The sequence below is a fragment of the Diadema antillarum genome, unplaced genomic scaffold (genome assembly GCF_040938485.1).
Source record: "Diadema antillarum isolate AM-2024a unplaced genomic scaffold, OU_Dant_1.0 seq00000697_RagTag, whole genome shotgun sequence".
NCBI classification, from domain to species: domain Eukaryota; kingdom Metazoa; phylum Echinodermata; class Echinoidea; order Diadematoida; family Diadematidae; genus Diadema; species Diadema antillarum.
In genome coordinates this window covers 1,344,304-1,362,886 of record NW_027271602.1, presented here as the reverse complement: position 1 = coordinate 1,362,886, position 18,583 = coordinate 1,344,304, and the positions used below count along the sequence as shown (strand labels likewise).

Sequence of the window (18,583 nt, the reverse complement as noted above, 5' to 3'; positions counted from 1 at the left end):
TTTCCTAACATAAGGCCTACACCATGTTCTGCAGATTCACTTTTATTTAAGCTCCAACTTGATTTTTGTGAGTTTTCTTCTGCGCATTATAGTTTTAAGTTTCTTAAATCTCCGTCCTGTTCTTCTTCCGGCTTGCTGGCGGTGACGCTGATGGGATCAAAGCAGTGAAGCATGCTAAAAATGTCTTTGTGGCGCTTTTGTTGTACAGGTGCATGAATTAATGAATGATATGATGAATGTCCTTTAGGTCCATGGTGAAACACCCCTGTTACGGCACATTTGGTAAATCGGCAAATTTTGGTAAATTACGAAAATGTGCCGATAGTGCACCTACATACCTAAACGGATCAACTGTTACCAAAATGTGCAGTTAAAAGTGGATTTGCACATTTTGGACAATCTGCACATTTTGGTAACTTAACTAAAAACCCATGGATGGGCTTGAGATTTATAATAAGGTCAAGGAGTTAAGGTGATATGGTCCTGCAGTAAAAAAAGCCAAGACACTTATTTAGCTCACCCGAGCTGAAGGCTCAAGTGAGCTATTGCGATTGCTTTTCGTGCGGGTATGCTGTGTGACCTGCGTGCCAGGTGCGTGGGGTTGACAACTCAGTAAAGGAATTCCTCTGAAGGAATGGCAGAAGTACCACAGAATGTCATTAATTTGGCTGCATACGGGGACTGCGAAATACCTGCATGGGAGCTGCCTGCGAGGTGCTGCCACTAAGGGCCTCCTACTGGCGTTCTGCATGTACCTCTGCGGGCAATTCCCACGACTCACCCGGAAAAAGTTTTGGTCATGCTGTAAACTTAGCTGCGGGTAAATCGGACTTGCGTGCGCACCTCCGGGCAATTATGGGCGAGATACGCGCTAGGTACTGTCAGGTGCGGACCAACTGCGGAGAGCTCTGGGTAGCAAATTAGCTTCCCCGCAAGTCAAACTTCCCCAGATACGGTATGTCAAGGCCTTGAGCATGTTCAAAATATGTTCCGAGTGAGTAGCGGGGGTACACGCAGAACACCAGTAGGAGACCCTTACCGGCAGCACCTTGCAGACAACTCCAACGCAGGTACTTCGCAGTACCCGTAAGTTGCTCGTAACAGAAAACGGATCGGTTTCAAAGTTCTCACACAGGTCAAACGGAATACACGCAAGTAGAAGGTAAGTAGCATGCGTCTAGCAAATAAGAAACAAGTGCGAAACTCGTAAACATCCTTGTCCGCCCGCAGAAAATTTTCCTGCGTGCTGAAAAATCCCTACTGGCAACAAGCCCACGTAGCTTGCCCGGAAAGGTGTGACACGGCCTTACAGGCCTTGTCACACCTTTCCGGGCAAGCTACGCGGGCTTGTTGCCTGTGAGGATTTTCCAGCATACCGGACAATTTCTGAGGGCGGACAAGGATTTGGGCGAGTTGTGCATGTGTCTTACTTGCTGGATGTGTGCTACTTATGTTCTTCTTGCGGGTATTCTGTGTGACCTGCATGCCAGGCGCGTGGGGGCTGACAAAATTCATCTGAAGGAATGGCAGAAGTCCAACATAAATGACAGAACGCTCAAAACTTGGCTGCGGGTAAATTGGACTTGTGTGCGAAGCTCCGGGCAACTACGGGTGAGATAATTTTCCTGCGTGCTGGAAAAACCTTACTCATAACAGGCCCGCATAGCTTGCCTGGAAAGGTGTGACACGGCCTTTTTAGGCTACCGAACTCATTCGGTGGGGACAAAAAGCAACTGCACTTACAATTTGTTTTTGTGATGATTGTGGGGCAGATTGTGGAGGAGAAGAAAGTTACCAAAATGTGCCTTCAATGTCCTGCACATTTTGGTAAATTTACCAAAATGTGCAGTTACCAAAATGTGCCGCAACAACCCCTCCCCCCCCCACTCCTACGTGTAGATGGTTTATTGCCACTTGGTTTATTCCCACTTGGTCTAATCACCAGTTGGGTTAACACCATTCGGGCTAAACCCATTTGGTCCACTTCGCACTTGGTCTACTTGCCACATGGTCTAATAAGACCATAACCAGTTGGTGTAATGACCACTAGGGCTAATCGTCACTTTGTCTAATTCCCATTTCGTCTAATTGCCGGTTGGTCTATATATTTTTTTGCCACTAGGTCTAATTGCACTTGGTCCAATATCAGTTCGTCTAATGTGCAGTTGGTCTAACACCAGTTGGTCTATTGCCAGTTGGTCTTTTTCCACGTGGTCTAATAACCAGTTGGTCTAATAACCACTTAGGCTAATTCTCACTTGGTCTAATTTACACTTAGTCTATTTTCAGTTAGTCTGATAGCCACTTGGTCTAATTGCCACTTCGTCTAGTCATCATTTGGTCTAATTCTCACTTTGGCTAATGACCAGTTGGTCTAATGACCAGTTGGGCTACCACAGACTCTAGGCTACTGAGTCTAGGTGTCGATTAATATGGTAATTAAGTTGGCTCAAAAACTGATTTAAATCTTCAATTCAATATTGCATAATTAGGTGGAATGGTTAATTATTTTTTGTTGTTGAAAGGGTCCGGGTGAAAGCCCACAAATTAATTGCGTGTATCAATTGGGCTTGAATTATTTACTTTTATTCATTCATTTTTTTTTTTTTAATATTTAGTAGTAGGCCCTATAGCAACGGAGTAAATCTGTACTGAGGAGTGGGGGGGGGGGATGATCGGCGATAGTCACCATCACCACAATTACAAGCGCGTAACCGGACCGGTGCAGCCACATACTCTACAGGGATCGAATGTCCCACTCTTTTGCATGAAATGTAAAGTGGGAGGAAAGTGGCAGCAAAAAAAAAATGAAATATGAAATATGTTGCTTTTTTTTTCTTTTTTGCTTGTCAGATGACTTTCAGTGGAAAATCAGACCTTATAAGTATGAAGACCTATTTTTTGTTTTTGAAATATCTGTGCGAGGGAGCGGAGCGACCGAGCGGGGCGGGGAGGGGGGGGGGGAAGATTGTTGGAGGGGGGTATCCCCCCTCCCACACAAGGAAGATTTTGCATTTCCAGACCTGAAATTCAGCGATCTGGTGCACACTTTTGGTGAAATTTTGGATTATTTTCCTGAAAAAAAAAAAGTAAGAAAATGAAATATTAATATATCATTGAATGACTAAATCGTGGTATTTCCAGCTCTTGCTCCGCCTGTGCGACATTACTGTGAAGGCCTACTAATCAGTGGGGCCTATCACTGGCGTAGCAAGGATTTGATCTTGGGGGAGCGGTTAGATGCGAGGGAGCGAAGCAAGCGAGGGGGGGTGTGAGAACTTTTTGCATTTTGATGTTGTAAATGGTGCAATTTGATGCATTTTTTGCGTGTTTTATCGACTTGAAACAGTCCCACATGATTAAGGTAGCAGTTGATGTAGATTATTATTGATTATACAACACCTCAGAATGATGTCGAATTGTGATTGGCCAAGAACATGTCACATGACATTCAATAGAAAATACCTATCAAACTCATTGAGAGTGACAGCCATACAATAGGCCCCTGGCATGGGCCTATAGCACGGCTCGAAGGTACTATAGCACGGCTTCGCGGGGGGCTACTAATGCATGGCCGCTCACAGAGTTCTGTGGCTCACACCCGTAGCAAAGCGCCAGCAAACTACATTGTACAGTGTACGTGCTGGCCGGCTGCGCTGCGCTGCCGGTAAGTCTCACAGACCAGGCGCGGTGGAGTACTGCAACGTTAACGTGTACGCGCAGTAATTACTTTACCTAGCTAGTTGCATGTATCGCGGCCTGTACACACCTAGCGGTACTGCTGTGTTTTTACTTTTGACTCTGATCTGCTACGTGGACCACAGTGATCCCAACATCAAGACTTCATTTCAAGTTGAGAAACCGTAATTTGATTATTTTTCTGTGTTTTTATATAAAACCATTTTCGGAAATAGACAAAGTCTAGACCTACTACTAGATCTACCGACATCTCAGATCGACCTAACAGTCAGGCCTAACTCGATCTAACGTTAGCGTAGAATGGATATAGACCCTGCGGAGTTCGTGATTCCTGTGACTGTGTGGTCGAATCATGACGAGTGTTTGAAAGCAGTACACAGGGTGGTTTACAATTCTCTGCCTAATTGTTACATTTATTTTTGGGCCTTCCTGAGTTGGCGGTCACTAATTTTGTATTGTGATTGTGGACAAGGTGTTGTATAAAACGAATAATTTATGATTTTGTTCGTGCATTGGGGCACGTAATACCGCACTCGGCACGAGATTCGCCACTGGTCTATTCAACGCGGCGCTACGCGCCTTGTTGAATAGACCAGTGGCTCATCTCGCGCCTTGTGCGATATTCGTGCCCTATGCACTCACAACTGATAAATTATTCGTATAACAATTTTGCCTATAAAATTGTATGATTTAAATAAACTTCTTGTACTAATTATTACACTGAATATCATGAACACGACCGAGCCCGAGCGAGCGAAGGGAGCGAGGGGGCGGGGGTGGGAGGGAGGGGAGTATCCCCCCTCCCATACGAGGAAGATTTTGCATTTTTAGACCTGAAATTCAGCGATCTGGTGCACACTTTTGGTGAAATTTTGGATTTATTTTTCCTTAAAAGAAAATAAGAAAATGAAATATCAGTATATCATTGAATGACTAAATCGTGGTATTTCAGCTCTTGCTCCGCCTGTGCGACATTACTGTGAAGGCCTACTAATCAGTGGGCCCTATCACCAGAATAGCAGGGATTTGATATTAGGGGGGAGCGGTTAGATGCGAGGGAGCGAAGCAAGGGGGGGGGGTGTGGGAAGGGAGAATTCCCCCTCCCAAAGGTGAGAACTTTTTGCATTTTGATATTGTAAATGGTGCAATTTGATGCTTTTTTGCGTGTGTTTTATCGACTTGAATCAGTCCCACATGTTTAAGTTAGCAGCACATTTTGATGTGGGTTATTATTGAACAATTTTGCCTATAAAACTGTATCATTTGAATAAATTTTTAGTATTAATTATATTACACTGAACATCATGAACGTGACCGAGCGCGAGCGAGCTGAGGGAGCGAGAGGTGGGGGGTTGGAGGGGGATGTCCCCCCTCCCAAGGTGAGAATATTTTGCATTTTGATGTTGAACATGGTGCAATTTGATGCATGTTTTTGCGCGTTTTGTCGACTTGAAACGGTCCCACTAAGTCTTGTTATGGTAGCAATATATTTTGATGACGATTATTATTGAACAATTTGGCTATTAAATGGTATCATATAAATAAACTTCTATTCTTACACTGAATATCATGAACGCGACTGAACCCGAGCTAGCAGAGCAAGCGAGGGAGGGGGATGTTCCCCCTCCCACGGTGAGAACTTTTTGCATTTTGATGTTGTAAATGGTGCAATTTGATATATGTTTTTGCGTGTTTTATCGACTTCCAACAGTCCCAATTGTTTTAGGTATCAGAATATTTTGATGTAGATAATTATTGAACAATTTCCCTTAATTGGTATCACTTAAATAAACTTCTTGTATTAATTCTTCCACTGAATGTCATTCCCACGGTGAGAACTTTTCGCATTTTGATGTTGTAAATGGTGCAATTTTATGTATATTTGCGTGTTTTATCGACTTGAAAGAGTCCCACTTGTTTAAGGTAGTAGAATATTTTGATGTAGATTACGATGAACAATTTGCCTATAAAATGGTATTATTCAAATAAACTCATTGTATTAATTTCTATGATGAATAATTATAATAACGCTGTCTGTTAAGCAATTTAAACAGAAAAAGCAAGCACAAAAGGGTGTAGATAAGGGGCATTTCTCCACCCACACGAAGGTGATTTTGCATTTTCAGACCTGGAATTCAGCGATCTGGTGCAAACTTTTGGTGCAATACCCCCCCCCCCCAAAAAAAAAAATAAAAATAAAAATAAATAAAAATAAATAAAATAATAATAAAAATAAATAAATAAATAAATAAACAATTGAAGAAACAAATAGGGCTTTTTCAAGGAAGTGTTAAAATCATGGAACTTAGCTCTTATTCCGAGTGTGCATCATCTGTGTGTATGTACAAAGTCTAGTGAGGTAGAGCTTAGGGGGAGGGTGTGGGAGGTCGATTTCCCTCCCACTCGATGGAGCTTTTGCATTATTAAAATTGAAATAGAGCGATCTGAAGCACACTTTTGGGGGGAAAATTTGGAAATTGTCATTCCCCAAAGTGTACTAAGTCTATAGAGGTTACCAAGCAATAGGAGGGTGGCAAGATACCTCTCCCATATTCGAGGGAGCTTTTTTTCAGTTTTAGAACTGAAATTAAACAATCTGGTGCACATTTTTGTTGAAATATCTGGAAAGTTGTCAATCAGAGAAGGTGGGAGGGAATAAGCCCTATTCCCCTCTCCTACACGAGGGAGATTCTGTATTTTCTGATTGCATTTAAACATTTTGGTGCACTTATTTTGAGGCATATTTGGAAAACTGTCTATGTTATTAGTGTAGCCACAGTCTACTTGTATGCACATGGGGCGGGGACGGGCGAGCAGGGAGAAGGCGTGGGCGAGTGCTATCACCACCCTTCCAGTACGAGGGAGCTTTTGCCTTTTTAAAGATGAAATTGAGATATCTCATATATACGCATATTTGATGGAATATGTGGGAAATTAAAGAAAACTGATCTGTGATGGGGGAAGTGAGCGAGGAAAGGATTGATTAAAAGGGGATATTCCCTTGTAATACATGAAGGAACTTTCAAGTGCTATCACCACCCTTCCAGTACAAGGGAGCTTATTTGCCTTTTTAAAGTTGAAATTCAGATATCTCGTATACGTATATAATTGATGGAATATGTGGGAAATTTAAAACAAAAACAAACTGATCTATGATGAGGGAAGTGAGCGAGAAAAGGATTGATTAAAAGGGGATTCCCTTGTACATGAAAGAACTTTCGAGTTTTCGGAATAAAAGTGACAAATCTTGTGCACTCAGAATTATTCAGTATTCTTTGTAAGTCTGAAAGGTGCACTAAGGCTCGGGAAAGGGGCACAGGCGGGGGGAGGGGGGTTAATTGGGAGGGGGTATCCCCCTCCCAATCACGAGATTTATAGATTTATAAAGCAATTTATAAAGCGCAATAATATACCATTTTGGATGCTCTGAAATACAAGTTTTATAGACAGATTTTTGAAAAAGTCCCTGGTGTGGGAGGGGGATACCCCCCTCCCGCACCTCCCCCCGCTCAACTCTGCAATGATCAGGGGGGACGTTTCATCAATGAGTTCGTCGGAGGTTTTCACCGACAAATTTGCTATCAGCCAATCAGACACAAGGATTTCAGTAGCTTTTAACAGTTGTCGGTGTAAATCACCGACAAAAAGTTTTATGAAACACCCCCCAATTGTGCATTAGGTTGCTGTAAGATGGCTGTAAGATAAAAACAAACGCATTATGTGTGTGTATCATAGAGTTGTATAACGATTGTTAACACTTCCTTATTTAAATCCATGGTTATGTTTCTTATTTAGACCAAGTGGCATTAGACTAAGTGAGAATTAGACAAAATGGAAATTAGACCAAGTGACGATTAGCCCAAGTGGTCATTAGACTAGTGGTGTAACCGATCATCCGATCCAATGCCGATCCGATACCGATCAGGCATGATCGGCAATTTTTTACCGATCGCCGATCTTCGAAAAAAATCGGCATATTGGTGACCAATAAAACGCAAAAAAAAAAAAAAAATCAGGAAAAAAAAAAACAAAATCGGGAAAAAAAAACAGCATATGCCACGCCGTCGCCACATCATTCACGTACGTATTGTTCTCCTTTCTATAGTATTGACTCTCACAAATAGTGTAAGAACTTGACCAAAAGATCGGTCTGTATTTGGTCGTCGGGGATATGTTCCGTGGAGACTGCGTGTGGCTTAACGGAATCCCTGGCCCTCTTACGGAGAATGGAGCAATAACGTAAAAAAAAAAATAATAGAATACATTGTACTCTTGCGGACGAACGGATCTTTCTGTCTATGTAAGAACATAATCAGCATTTCGCACAGCTTCTCAGGTAACTAATTAGAATAGAAAGAAAGATCCGTCTGTCCGGAGGAGCCTTTTTTTTCTTCTTTTTTTTTTTTTACGTTATCCCTCTCCTCCGGAGACTTGACCGATCTTTCGGTCAAGTATGAGAATGTTTGTATCGGATTTTATCTTTCTGGGGATTTTGTTTTCATGGAGCATACACGCGATTAAGAAGGAAGAGAACAAAGAAAAATCGGAGGAAGAAGAAAAATAGTGCAACTAACGGAGCGGTATCGCACTGTCAAGAAAAAACAAACAAACAAACAAAACAAAAATGCTGGAGTCTATTATAGCTTAACTTGCTCGCTGAAATGAATGTGACTTCCAGTATCCGGCATTGTCTTTTCTACGATATTGATTATTTATCACGTATTGTAATTACGATATAAAATGTATGTTTGCGTCGCATTTTGTTCTTTCGTTTGTTGTTTGCTTGTTTACTTCAAGGATCACGCAATTTATGAAGAAAAAAAGAACGAAAAAGGAAGGAGAAAACAACAATAACGAAGCGGCATCGATGCCCTGAAATTATCTTTTCTTTTAGGGAATGGCATATTGTTGATACTCATCACGTAACTTCAAGTGTTCAATATGTTTGCATCGTGTTTTATCCTTTCGTTTTTAATTTTCTTTATTTTACTTCAAAATAACGTTTTGTATATATTGAAGAAACAACATGGAAAGAAAATGAAGAAGAAGGAGAGGAAAATAAAAAAGTGCAACTAAATAATGAAGCAGCATCGCATTACACAAAATATAACGTCGTGGGGATGAAAGACAACACAACATGTACCGCAATGTAACTACAAGATCCATGATGAAAAAGTGGTAACTAATGATCATCATCCTTGGACCTTATTCACTATATTTCGAAGATCCGTCAATCCTGTAATGAAATTAGGTTCGCTGTTTCGAAGGTTCGATTAATCCGAACAATCACATGAAAACAAGGTTAGTCATTCCAATGTTTTGTTCGTCCGAAACGAAACAAAGTTCGTAATTTTGAAAGTTCGCTCGATCCGAAAACAAAATTCGAAAACAAAGTTCTGTATTCCAATGTTTCTTTTATAGTCCAAAGTGAAACAAGGTTGGTGGAGGTTGTTGTTCCTGCAGGAAAAAAAAAGGGTTTGAAGGTCTGCTTATCCGAAAACGAAATACAGTTTGTTATTTCTTAATCCGTAAATGAAATAAGGTTAGTTTTGCCGAAGGTTTGTTTGTCCAAATTGAAAAACAAACAAACAAACAAACAAAATAATATATATAATAATAACCTATAACAAAAAATACGGCCTACGTGATAATGTATCAACAATTATATCATAAAAGAAAATATGATTTGGAAGACTTTACGTCACATTTTCAGCAATTAATGCACCGTTGATTGTGCAATGTCGCTCCTCGTAAGTTCCACCTGTATCGTAAGTATTTTTTCCTTACCTTTGATGTCTTTTTCTTACCTTTTTTCTTCTTAAAAAGATAAAATGCGATGCAAACATATACTTTAGTTACGTGATAAATATCAACGATCATGTAATAATAAAAGATGATTTCGTACACTTCAGGTCAAATTTCACAGCAATGCAAAAATGCAGCGTCTACAACCTCTTCATTTTCTTTCCATGTTGTTTCTTCATTTTAGAATAGCGTGATCTTTGCAGTATAAAAAAAAAACAACAACAAAAGGACAAAATGCGATGCAAACATTCACTAAGTTACGTGATGAGTATCAACACTAACAGAGACTTTAACTTTCCTGTTTTCGACGGGAGATCTCCCGCCGAAAGCCCCATTTTTGCAAAATCCTCCCGTTCTCTCCCGCTTGAGATTCAATTTCTCCTGCCCTGGCTCTGTGTCTCCTGCTTGAAATAATTTCTTACTTATTACCATCGTACAATGTATGTTGAAAAATAAGCCTTAGATAGCATGAGAGAGCATCTGGGGTAAAAATATGCAAAACATGCGAAAATACGGTGTAGATCATTTTGCCGATCATTTTGCCGATTTCCCGATCCGATACCGATTTTTCGGCAAATTTGCCGATCCGATTTTCCGATCCGATCATAGCTCCGGGTTACACCACTACATTAGACTAAGTGAATTAGACTAAATGACAATTAGACGAAATGGAAATTGGACTACACTGCAAGTGATATGTAGACCAAGTGCTAATAGCCGAAATGGGTGTAGCCCAAATGAACATTAGACCAAGTGGCATGTGGACGAAGTGAATATTAGACGGTAATCGTGTAGAAATGCACACCATGCACACCTACCATTTCCTTCCTTAATTTGTCAATGAAAACTTCTTGTGGCTATCAGAAATGTCAAGATGGACCATATCTGACGGTTTCATGAAATTTCATAGTCAATTGCAAAAGAAAAGTAGCTAATTTTGACTCAAAAGTACGCCGATCGACGGCCGTGTCAGCGTAGCATGATGGATGATCGATTATGTGGAAGAGCGATATAACGATGATAATCGATTGTTGTAGTCTGTAATACAGCCGCTTGTTTGCTGTTTAAACCACAATAATTATGTCGGCTCGACAGTAAAATGTGGAAGAAAGAAAGTGATCTTGATGCGTCTGTTTTTTATCGTTTTATGTAATTTTCTCCTGCGTGTGACTGTACCAATATATCTGTCAACAGTTTTTGCTGACTAAATGTTGGACAGATAATATGTGTACAAAACAGTAAAAGATATATGAAAAAATGGGAATTATCCATCATGAATATTGCACAATAAAATTGATTTTTACCACAAAACAAAAGCAAATACTGGGGTTGCAGTTTTTGTATACATAACTAAGAAAATGAAATGGAAAAATAAATACTATCATAAACACAATTACTTTCTACTATAAGTTGAACTTATCAATCAAAAACATATTATCATTTCAATTAATATTCTGTTTCTTTTTAGGAAAAATGAGCACTTTAAGAAGTCCACAATATTAATATATGATTGTATAACATACACTTTTTGTAATACTATTCTCATTAATTTATTAATTTAATTAGGCCTATAAATTATGAAGATACTAGAAACAAACCCCCTTTGAATTCAACTTCCTTCTTCTTCTTCTTCTTCTGATTAAGTCTGCCTCCTTCAATAGACTGAAGATTCTTGCAGACTGGTGCTATTTACATTATAATTAATACAATTTATTTACAGATATTTACAAGCACATAGAAAATTTGACGAAAATACTAGCCACTGTGATCAACCGCTAGACGGTTTCGAAATGATCCCACAGATGGCGTTGAAACAATTTCTGACGACAGGGAATTCCAGTTCCTTACAGTTCTTGGGAAGAACGAATGGCGATGCGATTCAGTTCTCGAATATGGTACCTGATAGGAGTGTGGTTGCGAGGCTCTCGTTAACTGAGTAGCCTGTTTGATGATATAGTCCTGTGCTGAAAGAGGAGTGAGATTATTGTGTATTTTGCACATCATAATTAGCCTGTCATTTTCTCTGCGCTGTTCCAGAGTGGTCCAATTAAGTTCTTGTAGCATTTTGGTGACACTCGAGGTGTTATGGTAGCAATTTAAAGTGAATCGCGCAGCTCTTCTCTGGACCATTTCCACTTGGTGGATTAGGTTCTTGGTAGATGGGTCCCAAACTGTGGAAGCATACTCAACAATTGGTCGAACCAACGTATTGTAAGCTGTGGCTTTAACATCAGATTTTTGACCTGTATTGTACATTTTGCTACAAAATGCTACTCCTTCGCCATTTCTAACCCCATTTCACTTCCGTTTGCTTTATGTGATGCCACTAGGTGAGGGCTTCAAAACTTCTACACAGAATTTTGACCTTTGACTTCTTTGACCTTTGACCTTGATTTTTGACCTATATTGTACATGGGCTACAAAATGCTACTCCTTCACCATTTCTAACCCGATTTTGATTCCGTTTTCTTTATGTGATGGCACTAGGTGAGGGCTTCAAAACTTCTACACAGAATTTTGACGTGTTTGACCTTTGACCTTGATTTTTTACCTATATTGTACATTTTGCTACTAAATGCTACTTCCGGCGAGGACATATATTACGCACTGCGTAATTTCTACTTTTCCTTGTTTCTTTATTTGTAAGAACACTAACAGAAGCAGGGAATCAAGATGTTCAAACTTTCAAAACCATCCCCTGACCAGTCATGAAGTCTTTCAGTTGCACTTATCAAACATACCTATATCACAAGAAATAAACATAAGACACAAGAATTCCTGAACTAAGTTTTCAGGCACATGACATTAAAAAGAAAGAAACATGGAAATTAATTACGCTAACATTCTGGTAAGAAAATTAGACAAGTGTACCATGTTCATAAATTTTGTTCCATCCCTTTCTGCCAATGCATAACTGCTCATATGACTACTTTAGTAGTTTTAGTGCTATTTTTTTCACAACCAAATGTACATTTTCTGTGTGCGTCCTGATGCATCCCATAGGCTGTAGAAATTGACAGCAACTTTTGCTTGGCTGAGATACAACATCAAACATTGAAATAGAGGAATTTACAGGTCTGAAAACCTCATGGCCTGAATTCACGAAGGACGTACAATTGAAACCATGGTTTTAATTCACGAAGGTGGTACAATTGAAACCATGGTTTAAACCATGGTCTTAATTGTACCACCTTGTGAATTTGGGCCCATATGATTAGAAGAGGGGAAGTCCACCCTAAAAGATAACTTGTTCTTAATTTAAAAAAAAAATAGACAAATAAGAAAACATGATTGGTAAAAGTTTGAGGAAAAAGAAATAGGAAAGGTATCACTGTAAAATTTTCAACAAATTATGATTATTCAAGAAAATCAGAAAAGACGTTTTCAGCGACCTCCTATACATCAGAATAGAAAAGAAAGTATGCAAAATATCACATTTTGAATGAAAAATGTATATGAATTTCATTTCAAATGCACCCTCTATAGTAATCACTCCAAATATTTCACAAGCAACCTCTGTGGAAACAGCTTTATTATTTACCACATCAAAACTTCAAAAAAAAATCTTGAAAAATAAATTTAAAATAAATTTCTCAATGACATCTCTAATTCCTATGACAGAGAAAACTGTCAAAATAACCTTAAATGCATGGTTTAAATTACGCGATGAAAACGTTTTTCTGCAGAGGGGTGCAGAGGGGTACACTGCAAGTGATATGTAGACCAAGTGCTAATAGCCGAAATGGGTGTAGCCCAAATGAACATTAGACCAAGTGGCATGTAGACAAAGTGAATATTAGACGGTAATCGTGTAGAAATGCACACCATGCACACCTACCATTTCCTTCCTTAATTTGTCAATGAAAACTTCTTGTGGCTATCAGAAATGTCAAGATGGACCATATCTGACGGTTTCATGAAATTTCATAGTCAATTGCAAAAGAAAAGTAGCTAATTTTGACTCAAAAGTACGCCGATCGACGGCCGTGTCAGCGTAGCATGATGGATGATCGATTATGTGGAAGAGCGACATAACGATGATAATCGATTGTTGTAGTCTGTAATACAGCCGCTTGTTTGCTGTTTAACCACAATAATTATGTCGGCTCGACAGTAAAATGTGGAAGAAAGAAAGTGATCTTGATGCGTCTGTTTTTTATCGTTTTATGTAATTTTCTCCTGCGTGTGACTGTACCAATATATCTGTCAACAGTTTTTGCTGACTAAATGTTGGACAGATATGTGTACAAAACAGTAAAAGATATATGAAAAAATGGGAATTATCCATCATGAATATTGCACAATAAAATTGATTTTTACCACAAAACAAAAGCAAATACTGGGGTTGCAGTTTTTGTATACATAACTAAGAAAATGAAATGGAAAAATAAATACTATCATAAACACAATTACTTTCTACTATAAGTTGAACTTAATAATCAAAAACATATTATCATTTCAATTAATATTCTGTTTCTTTTTAGGAAAAATGAGCACTTTAAGAAGTCCACAATATTAATATATGATTGTATAACATACACTTTTTGTAATACTATTCTCATTAATTTATTAATTTAATTAGGCCTATAAATTATGAAGATACTAGAAACAAACCCCCTTTGAATTCAACTTCCTTCTTCTTCTTCTTCTTCTGATTAAGTCTGCCTCCTTCAATAGACTGAAGATTCTTGCAGACTGGTGCTATTTACATTATAATTAATACAATTTATTTACAGATATTTACAAGCACATAGAAAATTTGACGAAAATACTAGCCACTGTGATCAACCGCTAGACGGTTTCGAAATGATCCCACAGATGGCGTTGAAACAATTTCTGACGACAGGGAATTCCAGTTCCTTACAGTTCTTGGGAAGAACGAATGGCGATGCGATTCAGTTCTCGAATATGGTACCTGATAGGAGTGTGGTTGCGAGGCTCTCGTTAACTGAGTAGCCTGTTTGATGATATAGTCCTGTGCTGAAAGAGGAGTGATTTTTCCCCCTGATACCGTAGTAGTCCAGTTTACGTAAAAGCCGCTCATGCCCAACCTTGTCAAAAGCTTTTGAAAAATCCATGACTATAACATCCGTTTGACGTCCTGCATCCAAGTTCCTATGTAAATCGCTTGTGAAACCAAGTAATTGTTGTTCACATGACATGTTCTTACGGAAGCCATATTGCAGGGGAAAAATGATGTTATTTTCGTCCCCGTGCTTCATAATTTTGCTGGCTAAAACGTGCTCCATTAGTTTACAGCAAATACATGTCAGCGAAATGGGGCGGTAGTTTACAGGAGTAGATCGATTACCTTTCTTGTAGACTGGTACAACATTTGCTTCACGCCAATCATTTGGTATTTCACTTAATTCATATGACAACCGCAATATATTGCAAAGAATTGGAGCCAGAATTTTTGCCAGCTGCTTCAAGACTCGTGGAGTTATACCATCCGGTCCAGGGGCCTTACATGTCTTCAAACCACAAAGCAACTTCTCTACACCCTTTGATGTAAACAAAATATCCTCCATTTCTTCAAAGTCTGAGGTTTCCGGTAGTAAGTCATTCGGTATGGGAGTTTCCTTGGTGAAAACACTTTTGAACTGTTGGTTCAATGCTTCAGCTTTTGCAATTGGATCAGTGATCGTAATACCATCACTTTTCAGTTCTCTTATTCCTGTATTATCAGTTCTGTTGTGTTTGATGAAGCCCCAAAATCTCTTCATACTCTCAAATTCTGTGGTATCTTCATCGATAGAAAAAAGAGATTCCACATAATTCCAATAAGCCCTCCTTAGCTCCTGTTGCAGTGATTTCTTAACTGCTTTCAACTCTTCCTCCAATTGAAAAGGGACTACCCCGTGGTTTCTCAATTTCATGTTCCGACTTTTTTTGTTCAACCTATCTCTCCTTTTGATCAACCTTTTAATCTTCTTTGAAATCCAAGGTATGTCATTCTTTTTGGATGTCATCTTATGTGGAACAAACTCTGTCATTCCCTTCTCTATTCCATTCTTGAACATAACCCAAGCCTCATTCACTGAGCAAAAGTCAAGCTTATCTTCAATTTCCTTGCCTACACCCTGCATGAAATCAGCAAATTTCTCCCAATCCGCTTTGCTGTAGATGTTAATTTTCCTTCTTACTAGCTTCTGGCGAGTTGGACAACCAGCAATCGTGAGAATTGGGCAATCATGATCTGAAATGCCTGGTACAACTGAGACATCAGTGACTAACGTTGGATTATTTACTAGGAATAGATCAAGGACGTTTTCTTTCCTGGTTGTTTCCGTAACTACCTGCGTTAACCCATGGTCATCAAGCATAGAACCAAAAGCATGATGAAGCGTTGGGTGATGACATGCTTTCACCTGTCTTGTTTCCCAATCCCATCCAGGTAGGTTAAAATCACCTCCTATGACTACCATATGATCGCGATTCAATTTACAAAGGGATCGTTGAAGCTCTGCAAGACTCTCTTCGTCATCTTCTTTTCTCTCTCTTTCTCTCTCCCTCGTAATAGCCTAACCTTTTTCTTCCACTTTTCCTTCAACCTCATTCTACTCCCTTCAACACTATTCAATTTGAATTATTATCAACTTTTGTCATGATAAAATCAATACATTTGTACTTGCCACAATTTTTAAAGAAAGGATCGATGCTTAATCCTGGTATGAATAATCGTATCAATAATTTGAATAGTGATAATCATGATAATGGCAATGAAAACAAACAACTATCACAATAGCTCACTTGAGCCTTCGACTCAGGTGAGCTAACAATAAGGAAAAAAATACGAAAAAGAAAGTAGGGGCTACACGTAGTGCACGAGTCAAGTTCGATACTGTTAGTAAGCGGCTGATTAGAGACTACCAGAATCGATTAATCGTTGACATCGTTCTCTGCGAAATCGGTGCACTACTTACGTTGGAGACTATGTTCGCGACCGACGTACTTTTCAACTCCGATTTCTCATTTTTCTTACCTTTTCGGCTTTCTAATTCCATGGAAACTCTCTGATATGGTTCAATTTAGCATCTCCAATAGCTGCACAAAATTTGATTGACAAACAGCGAAGCCAACGGTAGGTGTGCATTTCTACATGATTACCATGGTACCTATTAGACCATGTGGAAATTTAGACGAAGTGGAAATTAGACGTAGTGGCAATTAGCCAAAGTGGAAAGTGGAAATTAGACCAAAAGTGGTGTAGAGTCTAAACGTTAGACTAACTGAGAATTAGACTAGTCTAAGTGGTATTAGCCGAACTGGTCATTAGACGAACTGGATATTAGACCAAGTGGAAATTAGACAAAATGGTAAATAGACGAAGAGGTTGTAGCCCAATTGGGTTTAGCCCGAATGGTGTTAGCCCACCTGGTGATTAAACCAAGTGCGGAAGTGGTAATAGCCCAAGTGATATCACCGTGTAGATTACCGGTTAATACCCCGACCTCGACGGCGCCGTGCGGATTCGGAGCGGAGGCCGGAGCACGGCTAACAATAGACAGAAAGATCCGTCTGTCCGGAGGACTCTTTTGTATTTTGCCATTAACGCTGTCCTCCGTATACGGAGGGGATCCGTGAAGCCAGACGCAGTCTCCGCGGAACATTCCCCGACGGACAGATACAGACCGATCTTTCGGTCAAGGCTAACAATAGTTTTTACAGCGACTATAACTGCGACAGCCGCCACTGCGTGTGGCGGCTGCGCCGTGCTCCCATAAAAGATCTTCATGTTGAACAAACGGGTGCCTTTGCGGCGCTATATTTCCTTAATTTTTCAACAGAAACTACTAGGAATACTTACATGGGTCGATGAAACCTAAATGACTATCATCGGCGACTGTTTGATGCATTTCATTGCTTGTGATGCACAAAATGATGTCTTATATGCAGCTCACCGATGTTCACAGAATTCACAATCACTTGCACAAGCGCACAGAATACTTAGGAACTAACATAAGCGAAACTGCGGGGAAGCCGCCAGGACCGCGCCTGGCGGCGCGGTCTCCGGGGCTACAGCGACTAGAGACAGGGCTGTGTAGATAGAGGTTTTCTAGTTGTATAGTTACGACGTGTAGATCCAGTTTTTCGCACCTGGCAGGTTTTAGATCTACACTGCAGAGTTCAGCGTTTCCTAGGATTGTACACGAACATCAAAATTACCTGGTTGAATCCACTAGTACTTGCTTCGCTCTTCAACCTCCCTGTCCATGCTCTGTCAAAAATTGTGCCTTTCGAGGGTGCTGCCGATATCGATAGGCGGCGGATGGTATCCGCGGTGATTTCTGAGGTGACTCCAAGATCATCGCGACGTTTGTCGTTGATTCCTTCCTTATTAAAAAAAGGTGAAAAATAACCTGTGCACATGGTCCACAGCTAGCAAAGGCAAAAGCACAATACAAGTTTTAATGTGCATCGCCATGTTGACTTTCAGTATGATAATATAGGTACGGTATCTAAATCACGATTTCCGTACCGTACCGGTGGTCTCTTCAGGTTGGCAGTCTTTCTCTAAAGATTGTATCTTTAGTAAGTATAACTTCGAAACTCTTTGATTTCTGAGAAGCGCACGCACTGCGCTAAGAGGGAACACTCTCACGATTTTGCGTGGTATGCTAATGGACGGGTGCGGTCGTCATTTTAGGATGCAAACCGCCGGGTGATCGATAGAGGGCGTATTTCTGCCTCCGTTTCATTTTCTCTTTTTCAGGGGACAATACAGGGGCCCGTTGCATAAAACTTACCGTTGAATTTCAATGGTAACTACCGTCAAAATTAGGCGTCACAGCCAATCAGCATCAAGGATTATAAAATTTACCGCTAATTTGAAGACTTACCGCTAGAAAGGAGCGGTAAGTCCAGCGGTAAGGGTTTTATGCAACAGGGCCCAGGATAAAAGATGTACTACGTATTCAGGACCTTTATGGCATAAAGAAGTAGCATTCCTGCCTAATCATGAAATAGAATTAAAGAATAATGTTGTTTTTTTTACTTTCCAATCTGTAGTCCCTCAATGTTCGCCAGCTAATTTTTGATCGTATGCAAGCCTACTTGTGTCCAAAGCCAAGTGGTG

At 39.9% G+C, this 18,583-nt stretch overlaps 1 protein-coding gene across 1 annotated transcript in view; it reads right to left on the bottom strand.

Annotated features, from left to right (window-relative positions):
- The window catches only part of LOC139737644 (cathepsin L-like), a 128,409-nt gene extending 110,398 nt beyond the window's left edge, over positions 1-18,011 (bottom strand). The window contains exon 1 of the mRNA XM_071648320.1: positions 17,674-18,011. Coding sequence (XP_071504421.1) covers positions 17,674-17,877 — 204 coding nt within the window. The 5' untranslated portion in view covers positions 17,878-18,011. The remainder of the gene's footprint in view (positions 1-17,673) is intronic.
- Between the last annotated feature and the right edge of the window lie 572 nt (positions 18,012-18,583).